Source organism: Rhagoletis pomonella, unplaced genomic scaffold (assembly GCF_013731165.1).
Source record: "Rhagoletis pomonella isolate Grant_MI unplaced genomic scaffold, Rhpom_1.0 Rhpom_scaffold_00008, whole genome shotgun sequence".
Taxonomy (NCBI): Eukaryota; Metazoa; Arthropoda; class Insecta; order Diptera; family Tephritidae; genus Rhagoletis; species Rhagoletis pomonella.
In genome coordinates, this window is record NW_023458562.1 from 46,833,355 (window position 1) to 46,845,755 (window position 12,401).

General features: G+C 44.5%; 1 protein-coding gene across 1 annotated transcript; it reads left to right on the plus strand.

The window, feature by feature from the left end:
• The first annotated feature begins 2,903 nt into the window (after positions 1–2,903).
• On the plus strand, positions 2,904–11,871 carry LOC118745008 (Golgi-specific brefeldin A-resistance guanine nucleotide exchange factor 1). The gene is given in 11 exon segments (XM_036478505.1): positions 2,904–3,388; positions 3,528–3,726; positions 4,140–5,215; positions 5,276–6,250; positions 6,317–6,525; positions 6,584–6,810; positions 6,880–8,167; positions 8,227–9,286; positions 9,288–9,327; positions 9,989–10,242; positions 10,306–11,871. Coding segments are annotated over 11 exon segments (6,555 nt in total). The 5' UTR covers positions 2,904–3,220; the 3' UTR covers positions 11,365–11,871.
• The last annotated feature ends 530 nt before the right edge of the window (positions 11,872–12,401 follow it).

Genomic DNA, 12,401 nt, shown 5'->3' on the forward strand with positions numbered 1-12,401 from the left:
TCACTGTACTACCCATACCAACCGACGTTCATGTAGGTGAGCGTAAGTTCCGCAGGGTTGTCACCGCTGCTGCAGCTCGCTTCATTCCAGCAGGATGTATTAAGGATCCACGTCCGAATTTTCCTGCCGAAGCGGCTGTTCTAGCTGATGAGCCCGACAACCTTCGTCAGGCTGATCCCGGAAATCCCCGTATGAGGGATCTCAATTCGGAGATTCGGCAACTTGTGAACGTACATAAGCGGAAGAAATGGGAAGAGCATCTGAAGATCTGCTACTTCGCCTCTGGTGTGAGCAAGCTTTGGTCAACCGTGAGGTCGTTGTCCAACCCGACGAAGCGCGACGACAGAGTCGAGATAGACTTTGGTGACCACGCTTCGTCGGACCCGGAGAGATGCGCGAGCTATTTTAGCCGGCAGTTCATTCTGCAGCCTCCGGTGGATAAAGCCAAACGTCGAGTGACCAGAAGGTTGCACAAAATGCCAAAACCTAGTGCGCCTCTTGTTTTCACCAGCGGTGAGGTAAGGGTAGCCATCGGGAAGGCGAAAGCCTCCAAAGCCATTGGACCCGACGGAATATGCATGTTGATGCTGAAAAATTTGGGTCCTGCGGGAGTAGCGTACCTAACGGAGGTCCTCAACCTGTCAATGGCCACTCTCGTCATTCCAGATATCTGGAAAATGGGGAGAGTGGTCCCACTGCTCAAACCGGGGAAACCAGCCAACAAAGGAGAGTCTTATCGCCCGATAACTCTCCTTTCCCCGGTAGCGAAGACACTTGAGGCCCTGCTGCTCCCGTACTTCACGAACCACCTGACCCCAGCGAAGCATCAACATGGGTTCCGTAAAGTGCATAGTACAACAACAGCACTTAACGCCATAAACACTCAGATAACTCGTGGCCTAAACCGAAACCGCCCCTGTGCGAGAACTATTCTAGTAGCGTTGGATCTGTCCAAGGCGTTCGACACTGTCAGTCATTCAACGCTACTAGAAGATATAGAGGCCTCCTCACTCCCACAGGGACTCAAACGGTGGTCGGCGAATTACCTGAGTGGTCGACACTCGTCAGTAATCTTCAGAGACATAACCAGCAAGCCACGTAAAATTAAACAGGGGGTACCACAGGGTGGTGTCCTGTCCCCGCTGCTGTTTAATTATGACATATGAAAGCTTCCTCAGCCACCAGAGGGTGTTAATATAGTCTCATATGCTGACGATTGTTCGATCATGGCGTCTGAGAATGGAATTGATGACTTGTGCTCAAAAGTAAACGGTTACCTCTCCGAACTTTCTCGCTTCTTCACTGCAAGGAGCCTAGCCCTATCCCCTGCGAAATCCTCGGTAACCCTTTTCACCACCTGGGCGAAGGAGGTCATACTGCCACTGGGTATTCACGTCGATGACGTAACAATACCGACGGTGAATAACCCGAAAATCCTCGGAGTTACCTTCGACAGTCTGCTCTCCTTCTCGGCGCATACAACCGAGTACAGAGCCGCATCAATGTCCTCAAGTCGCTGGCCGGCAGCACTTGGGGCAAAGATAAAGAAACGTTGTTGGCAACATACAAGGCAATTGGCCGGCCGGTTCCGAACTACGCAGCGCCCGTATGGTCGCCGGGGACTAGCAGGACGCAGTGGATGAAGCTGCAGACCTGCCAAAACACGGAATTACGTACCGCGACAGGATGCCTCCTGATGACGCCTCTACATCACCTTCATGACGAGGCCCAGATGCTCCCGGTAAAGGAGCATAACTTAATGCTTTGCAAGCAGTTCCTCGCTGGGAGCTACAGACGTGGCCATCCCAGCGGGCAACTGCTCGCGGAAGAGCCCTCGCCACGGCACGTCAGGAGGCATCTCTACGAACTGACAGACGAAGGCCAGAGGTATATTAAACAACCTCTGGACCTGACAACCTACCGACAGGCCCTCAACGGCATTCACAGGGAATCAGTCTCAAGTTATGTAGACTCCCGCCCTGTGAATGCCGTTCTAGGCACACAACCACCGGACGTGGACGGGACAGAACTTTGTCTGCCTCGGGAGACCCGCACAACAATAGCCCAACTTCGCTCTGGCTATTGCAGCAGGCTCAACAGCTACCTGAGCAGAATCAACGAGGATGTGCCCAACCAATGCCCGGCATGTGGAGAGTCGCCACATGACTCCCGGCACCTCTTCACATGCCCTGAGAATCCCACTCAGCTAACGCCCCTGTCTCTATGGACAGCCCCTGTGGAAGTCGCCACTTCCTGGGCCTCCCCTTAGCTGAAATAGACGACAACGATGATGGATGAACCGTCCCGAACGGGGCTTAGTAGCCGCTACAACAACAACAACAACAGCGTTTAAACCACGGCCGTCCAATGAAAAACTGCCCTTACACGGTTTGAGGCCTTACGATTTTAAGAGAATCCCCTAATTGAATTTTAGCGAGTTAACTCAATGGCTTAAGCTCCTTTTAATGAGTCAGCTCAGTGTGGTAGCACCTTTGAGCTATGACACTCTGATGACGAAGCAACACAGCCTAATTTTTCCCAATTTTCTCTTGTTTGTGGTGGTAATGGTGAATATAGTACTTCTTAATGTCAAAATCATTTGTTTGTTGTAATATGAATACGCCTTGTTTCCAACAAACACATCATTTTGACGTGAAGAAGTATCGCGGCGAAAATCTAAATTCGCCAATAACACAAGTTTGTATAAATTCGCCCTGTTTTCATTCTTTACTCTGAGGGCTAGTTTTTCAGTGCACGGCCGGGGTTTAAACTAATTTTAAACGCACGATCTGAGTGATTTACTCTAAGATCAGCCAATCAAATGTCAGACAGATGCACGGTGGAGAGAATATATTCTATCATTCTTGAGCCAGATGTACCCTGCTGGGAGTCTGCTCAATAGCTCCGGTCAGTGCTGAGTTAACCATCTCTACTTTTCACCATGGGCAATTACATTCCAATTGAATACATCAATAAACAGCTGTCAAGTCAATCCTATTAACGAAACGTCATCACTTATTTGCTATTGAGTAAAAAAATTGTCGTGGTTGCGTGGAAAAACTGTGCATATTTAATATAAATTCCCTTAGAAATGCATAATGCTATTGAAGAAATAAATGGCATATTGCAGTAGAGGATTGGCAACGTAATTACTAGCAGTTTAACAATATATTTGAAGTAGCAGTGATAGATAAACAAGTACGTGTGTGTGTTTGCGCCTATGCTGCGGTTGAAACCGTGGCCGACAAGGAAAATCTTATACAAACCAAAAGTAAAATCTTACAAAATGACATTACCTGGCAATGGAATATTTGTGGTGCGCGAGCAAATGTCCACGCTGATGACTGCGATGCGGCGAGGTTCGCGCTGGAACTCGTCAGCTTACGTGGTAAGTGTGCTGAGTGCTTACGTACATAATTACCTTAATGTATGTAGATACATATGCATATGCTAAGTATAGGTCACTTTTCTGGAACATATGTTGTGCGTAATTGTAATTTAATTTTTGTTTGTTTCATTTTGTGTAGGACGAGGAAAAAGATGGTTTAATGAAACTGTTTATTAACCTTAAAGAGATTTTAAAGAGTGTTGAAGATTTAAGGTTAATAGAACCCAACGTTTTTTTGGCGCCCTTCTTGGAGGTGATACGAACAGATGAGACAACAGGTGCGGTTACTAGTCTGGCGCTGGAAGCGATTAATGAATTTCTTTCATCGGGATTAATTGGTAAGTGGTTTAAATAAAACTGAAAAATACAAAAAGGGCCCAGAAGTTAATAATAACATCCTAGTTTACTTTTTTGAAATGTACATTTCAAAGTAACTGGCAACGTTGCTCCATCGTGTTTAAGAATTTATGTACGCAAATAACCAAATCGTCATACGCGGGAAACAGAAAATTGCGCTACTAGACTCAATCACCGACAGTTAGTAGCCGGTTGCTATACGTAATGCGAATTTTAGTATATGGCCGCCCATCAGCAATCAGTCGCCATACATAATAGGGTCATAAGATAACGAATGTGGAATTCGTAGCAAATAATAAATTATGTTTGATAATTTTTAAATGAAAAAAGAATAAAAAAATTAGCGACATATGCACATTCATACATATTCAATTTTCTCAATATTTTTTCTCAGACCCCACCTCAACAAACCTCGCCTTAACTGTCGAGAACATTGTCGATGCGGTTACACATGCCCGTTTCATGGGTACCGATCAGTCCTCGGACGGCGTTACCCTATTTTGCGTAGTCGAAGTTCTACACACTCTTATGCGTTCACCTGAGGGGTCGGTACTAAGCAATGAAGCGGTTTGCGAAGTAATGCTGAGCTGCTTTAAGATATGTTTTGAACCCCGCCTCAATGAACTGTTGCGTCGTTATGCCAAAAAAGCGCTCAAAGATATGGTATGGCTCCTCTTCATGCGTCTACCACAATTCTCCGAAGATCGAAATGCGGCCAATGTTTTACGCAAATTTCAGATGCTAGCTTCTGCTATGGATCAAAACAAAAATAAACAGCGAAAAAAACCAGTGAAAGCAACTCATGCCCCACCGCCGAAGACTGGCGTAGATGCAGCGAAGTCAGAGTTAGAGCGAAAATTATCAGCAGCGGGTCCAGTGGATCCACCGACTCCTCACTTGCAAGTGCTACACCTAAAAGCTCCGCCTTTGGCCACTACGCCAGCAACACCGGCAGGCAATATACTCGATATGCAGGGAAAAATTACGCAGACACCTACCACAACACAGGGCGCTGCGGACACTGAGGGTAGCACAGAGCCTACTATATGCGCAGAACAGTTTGGCGAGAATGCAGATGGCACATCAGTTGATGCGCAAGCGCAGCCCCTGACTGCAACAGGGCAGCAAGCTGTCGAAGCCACAGATAGCGAGGAGCAAGCATTGCAGGCGAACGGTGGTGGCAGCAGTGAATATATAAATTCAGTGGGCGTGCGTTTTACGCAGCAAAACTCGTTGGATGGGTCCGAAGGAGCTGCGTCATTGCAGCCCTATGGCCTGCCATGCATACAGGAGCTGTTTCGTTTTCTAATACTCTTGTGTAATCCATTAGACAAGCAGAATACTGATACCATGATACATATGGGTTTGAGTTTGCTCACAATGGCTTTTAAAGTGGGTGCAGATAACATTGGCAAATACGACACGCTACTGGAGTTGGTAAAAGATGACTTGTGCAGAAATTTGTTCGCAGTAAGTGTATAGACGGAGCTGCCATATAACGAACATAACTAATTTTCATTTTTCTTTCAGCTAATGAACTCCGAACGTTTAACAATTTTTGCAGCAGATCTACAACTTTGCTTTCTGCTATTTGAATCGCTGCGCGGTCATTTGAAATTCCAAATGGAAGCTTACCTAAAGAAGCTATCGGAGATCATCGCCAGCGATAGCCCCAAAACCCCTTATGAAATGCGCGAGCTCGCACTGGACAATCTTTTACAGTTGTGGCGCATACCTGGTTTCGTATCAGAACTCTACATCAACTACGACTGCGATTTGTACTGCACCGACCTATTTGAGGGTCTTGTTAATCTGCTCTCCAAGTACACTCTCTCCGCTACGAATGCTGTTTATAGCACACACATAATCTCTTTAGACACACTGACTTCAGTTATCGAAAATATTGAGCAAAATTGTATTGCGTCGAAGAATATAAATAATGAGGATGACGGCAATTCGGGCGTGGGAATGACCTCAACTAGCCGCCATTCGCGTCACAACTCCGAACTTGAGGGCATCATAATCGATGGCAACAACGATGATAATAAATCGGTTGTGGAGAATATTTCCAAATTTATCAATAGCTCGTCGCGTTTACGCATAGGTGCTGGTGGCGTTGCCAACGTAGGCCTAACTCGCGAGTACCTAGCAAATGTGAAGGAGAAGAAGCGTGTGCTGTCACAGGGCACAGAGTTGTTCAATCAACGGCCCGATAAGGGCATACAATACTTGCAGGAGCATGGCATATTGAGTGCCCAGCTCGATCCTATGGAAGTGGCTTTGTTTCTGCGCGAAAATCCCGGACTTGACAAGAAAATGATTGGCGAGTACATTTCGAAAAAGAAAAATGTCGATTCGAAGATTTTAATGAATTTCGTGGACTCCTTCGATTTTGCTGGCTTGCGGGTGGACCAAGCGCTGCGCTTATATTTGGAAACTTTCCGTTTACCGGGTGAAGCACCGCTTATTTTCCTTGTGCTTGAACATTTCGCCGATCACTGGCATGTGAGTGTGCGCTGCCTTTGATTATCGATTTCATATAGGTTAGGGTTTTATTTGATTATCTTGCAGAAACAAAACAACGAGCCTTTTGCCAATACCGATGCAGCTTTCAGTTTGGCTTATGCCATAATAATGTTGAATATGGATCAGCACAATTCAAATGCGAAGCGTCTAAATGTGCCTATGACACAGGAGGACTTCCTGAAAAACTTGCGTGGCCTGAACGGCGGAGTGGACTTTGATCAGGAAATGCTTTCGAACGTTTTTAATGCGATAAAGTGAGTGTAACTGCTAGATTTTGATTATTGGTATTAATTCATGTTTTATACATTAAAGAAATGAAGAAATTGTTATGCCAGCCGAGCAGACGGGTCTGGTACGCGAGAATTACTTGTGGAAGGTGCTGTTGCGACGTGGCGTTGGGCCAGACGGTGTCTTCAAATATGTGCAGGACTCTGCCTATGATTTGGAGGTGTTCAACCTGCTATGGGGTGCTTCATTAAGTGCGCTAAGCTTTATGTTTGACAAGAGCTCAGAGCAAAGCCACCAGCGTATATTGTGTGGTAAGTAGCCCAGCCCTTAAAATTTATGCGTATTTGAACTTTGAAATAATCTCATACTTCTTCTTTCAGGCTTCACCAAGTGCGCTGCCATTGCGGCCCACTACAATTTGCACGCTAATTTCGATGCGCTCATCCTGACACTTTGCAAATTCACTACACTTTCGAATCTATCTCAGCCGGAGGCTCCCACTGTGTCCAACAACGAAATCACACAATCAGTTAATTTCGGTTTTAATGCAAAGGCACAGTCCGCAATGCGCACTGTCTTCGCGCTGGTGCATGATTATGGTGATTGCCTGCGTGAAGGTTGGAAGCACATACTGGAATTATTCTTACAATTATTCCGCTTAAAATTGCTGCCAAAATCTTTGATTGAGGTGGAGGATTTCTGTGAGGAGAGTGGTAAAACACAGTTGAAGTTAGTGAAACCCAGCCAGAAGCAAGAGGCAGGCCTATTCTCTAGTCTCTATTCTTATCTTTCATCGGAGGGCCAACGCGAGCCCACCTACGAAGAACAGGAGTTCATAAAGATGGGCAAGAAGTGTATAAAAGAATGTCAATTGGATCAGATGATACAAGAATCGAGGTTTGTGCAGTTGGATTCACTGCAAGAGCTGCTCAAAAATATCTTGGCGTTGGTCAAGCCACCTACTTCGCATAAATTCGAAGAGGGTGCACTGTATAGCGAAGACGTTGTTGTTTTCTGGACGGAGTTGTTAGTTAAAATAGTTATACAAAATCGCGACCGCATGGTGCATTTGTGGCCGGATGTGCGCGACCGCATCTACCTGCTTTTGATTGGCGCTACGACCTATGATTATGAATACCTGCTCAATCGCAGCATTGTAGCTGTTCTGAAGTTGGCCATCTATTTGATGCGCAACGAGGAGCTGTGTCCCATTGTGCTGCAATCGCTTAAAATGCTGCTCACACTGAAAGCGCCAGTTATATTGCGCATTTCCCGTCAGATTTCCACTGGAGTTTACGAGTTGCTTAAAACTTCAGCACAGAATATACACTCGGAGCAGGATTGGCAGATAATATTTACTATATTGGAATGCGTTGGAGCCGGTGCGGTGCCACCAGAAATTGTTGACACCTTTTTGCCACAGTTGCCGCTTGAGTTGATTAATGTCGCGCATTCGGATGGCACACTGAGCAGCGAAGAAGATTCAGGTTTACCTGATCGTGGCTATAACTCGGACACGGAGGCCAGTGTAAAATCACAGCAGCAGTCACAGCAACATAAACAACAAGAGCAAACTCATATGAATATGAGCAGTCCATATCCGTCGAGTCCAACTGCGGAAAACTGGATTTTGGTAAACAAGGATAGCGATTTGTCAACGCAGTCGCGGTAATAAATTTGAATTTCATACTTTTACTGATATATTAATGAATTGTGTCAACTTTTAGCCCCCAATCTCCACCGATCGCTGGATCTTTGCCCGCTCCCGTACCAATGCTAGCATTATCGCCACTCATCTACAACTGCAAACTAGGCGAACACTCGCCCATTGCGCTTTTCAAATGTTGGGACTCGCTTGCGTTTATCGTGCGCAATGTTGCTCACATCACGCCCTACAATTTCGAGTCGTGCGTGCGCTGCATACGCACTTTTGTTGAGTGTTGTCGCGATGGTGGTATCGCACAGCGCCGCCGTTTCGAAGCTGAGCTAACGTCGAAGTCAAATACAGCTGCCGCCAATGCCGCTGCGCAACGCCGTAAGGCAGTGGGAAAACGTGGCGAACGTGATGCGCTCCGTAAAGCAAATACCGGGGGCGATCACTATGTGCAGGATCAGCGCGGCGGTGATCCGAAGGAGGAGGACTTGCGTCAGCGCTATGAAACGCTCTCCATACAGTTGATTGACCTTATGTATACGTTATATACGCGCACGGCGCAGATCTTTCGTTGGTGGGCGGAGGAAGAGTGCGCGGTGCCACAATGTTCGGCGCTGTGGGCGCAAGGTTGGTGCCCACTGCTTCAGGGTATCGCACGCCTAGCCATGGATCGACGACGCGAGGTGCGCACTTATGCCATATCCTGCTTGCAGCAACGCGCTTTGCTGGTGCATGACTTGCAGACTCTGTCTGGCGCCGAATGGGCGTCGTGTTTCCAGCAGGTATTATTCCCGTTGCTCAATGAATTGCTGCCTGAGTGCGCATCTGTGGCGCATTTGGACATTGTACTGTTAGAGGAGTCGCGCATACGCACGGCCACCATTATGTCGAAGGTGTTTTTGCATCACCTCACACCGCTGATAGAATTGGGAACGGCCTTTAACGAGCTTTGGGTTGACATACTGGAGTATATTGAGAGATTTATGAAAGTGGGCTCGGATCTGCTGTCTGAGCAGATGCAGGAAATACTGAAAAACATGCTGCTGGTGATGCACTCGGTGCGCGTTTTCCATAATGATGACGGCACCCTGCAGCTACCGCGGTGGGAGTTGACATGGAAGCGTATTGGCGAATTTTTTGCCGAACATCAAGGAGGAACTGTTTCATGATGAAGGTAATGTTAACATAGCAAGACGGTATTGTTGAGGCTTACATAATTATGGAGAAAACCTCTTATATCCGAAATAGAGTGTCACCTTCAAAATTACAATCAAATTAGTTTATTAAGAGCCGATTTAGCAAGTAATTGGCATGGTTTCAGTAGCGAAGTGAAAGAAGTCGGTCGACATGAAAATCAGGTTTCAATTCCGCCTAATTTTGAGACAGGTCCAAATACCATTCAGCGAAAATTTAGAAAAATCAGGTGAATAATTGCAAATCGAAGGAAGGAAGGTATTTTGAAACAATAGTGATATTCTTATCGGTTTTCAATATCGATTTGATTCGAAAACCATTGAAAAAATTTATGAATCTGCACAATAAATTACCAAGGCACCAAAAACAAGTTGTACGATTTCGGCTTGATTTGGAAACGTTTGTGATTGGATATTGCCGTTTATTTTCTAATTTGTGGTGTAGGGTATACCGGCATCATAGTAGCATTTTGTTGTCAGCTTCATAGAAAACAATTGCCTTTCAATTTTATGTTTAGAAAGTCTCTAGTAAAGACGCCTTCGATATTAGTTGTGTTTTCTTCTCTTGTTCACTTTTTACATTTCTTATGACAATTGTCGTTGACATACTCACGCCCCTTTCTCCCACATTCACTCTTGCAGATAAGCGTGCTCAAGTGATGTCTGTGACCAATGCCGCCGCATCACCTCAACCACCACCAATACCCCCAGCTGAAAGTATAACCTCACCTAACGACATTTCTCCAATTAAATCAACAGAACTACTGAAAACATACGCACAGCCGGTGCTGCTGCCACCTACACCACTGGTTCTACCAGTCGATAAGCGGTCGGCGAATGCGCCAAATGGTATCACGGAAGTAGCTTATACGCAGCGACCCAACTCTGCTGAGCTGGTTAGTATACACAAAATATATAGTTGTTAATTCTTTTAAATAATTCTATTGAATAACTTGCAGTTGACAAGTGCGCAGCGTCACACTCTGGAAGCAACATCCCCGCGTCACTCTCTAGCAGCTTCACCCATCACCACCAATCCGTTATTGCTGTTGGGCGATACACCAATGTTAGTACGCCCTGTGCCCACCATTGTGGCAAAACCCATATCTGAGTCGGCGGCTGAAAGCGCGTCCGTGGGGCCCCCACTTGAAACATCTCCAGTTTCTTTACCTGCTCCATCAGCATCAGCTACCATCAGCTCACCAGCCAGTTTACCTGATTTAGTTAATGACACTCCTCTATTATCCGGCATCCAAACAACTGATAGTCAGACGCAGGACCTGTCGCCAACTCACTTATCGTTGAATCAACAATCGGTTATTGAGAACAATAGTTTGCAAACTAATATTTACAGCAGTTATTCATTCTCTATTGAGTTACCGGAAACGCCGCCGGCAGAAGCCAGCGCAAATGTTGAACCATCACAACAGCAAAATCATGAACCACAACTGCAGCTGCACCACCAATATCCAGATTACGCTGTTGCTTCGACAGCCACGCCACAACAGCAGCACCAGCAGCAGCTGTTACTCCAGCAGCAACAACAGCACTCTTTATACAATCAACATTCGCTTGGCGGCCATAAATCCGCCTCAGCACTCGTAGCTGATGAAGCAGAGCTAACGCCACAACAACAGCACGTTCAACAGCAGCAGCACCAACAACAACAGCCTGCTGACGCAAAGGCGGTCGATAATGTGCCAATGAACACTCAACATACTTTCTTCGCAAGTGGTCAGTACCTTGCGATGCAACAACAGAATCCTGCCATTATACAAAACTTTTCTGCGCCACCTACACTGCAGTACTCAGCACTGCAACAACAAAGTGGCGAGACCGATATCTATCAGGAATACATTACTAATCCTTATAATTTGGCGACGGCCACTGGACGTGCAGAGGTAATGAATCAACCAGCGATGACAAATGTTTTTGCCTCACCAGCGAGTTATTTCAATGCTAGCGTTGACCCTAGTTCAATACCGCCTGGCTCGGAGATGCTCTATGGCCAGCCATAGGGAGAGGAAAAAAAGCAAATTTTCGGTCGAGGTTGTAGTTAATAACACATAACGAATTACATATATTAACTTATATCTAAGTATACCTAAATATACACAGAAATAGTGTGCAAAATGTGCGTTAATTGTCGCCAAATGTGTATGGGTGTAAAATAGAATTTGCTCCAAGCAACGTTAAATACATAAATAATAAATTAATAATAAATTTAGGACTTCGAAAGAGTTTATGAGTTTTTGAGTTTCCTTCTTTCATTTAAGTGAATTTACACATTACTTTTTTTTATCAAAAGAGTAGGAAAGGATGGATGGAAAAAGTATTATGTGAGAAGGGGATAAGAAATAAACAAAAATTTAGATAACTTTTTAAAAGAGTGGGAAACGCAAATACATAAAGAAGCGAAATTAAAATGCACTAATTATAGATTGGCGTCATAATTTTTTAAATTTTACACACGTTTAAAAATATATATTTAAACTTAAACTGCAATGATTTTTTTTTTTTATTTACATTCCGTAATTGTTGATTTTAAAACAAGTTTTTTCTATAAAATATTATATATGTTTTTTTTTTAAATAGTTGAATGTTTATTAATTGAAATGGAAACAGCAAGCTTTCTTTGTCTAATATAAATTCATATATAGCAAAACAAATTTAAGCTATCATAAAACAAACATATAACAACATAATTCTAACTATAATTTATTATTATTATTATTATTGTGTCTGTGTGTAAAGCTACTGTAAATACATACATAATAAATAAAGATCAATATAATAAACAAACATCAATATTAAAAACGTTGGAGTTGATTTTTGCTTTAGTTCTGCTTAGTTTAGTAACTTTGATGTGCTTAACCTGCAGCTGAGATGAGCTTAAATTAATGCAATAAGATAAAGCAAAGTCCGGCGTAAAATTAAGTTCATACAAAAATAATCTTGCGATTGAGCATTCATATTTGACCATGGACTGCCACTTAAGTGGAATTTCCATAAACCAAAAAAAAAGCAGGCATTCTTTGTTGTTTGCAAGCACTTA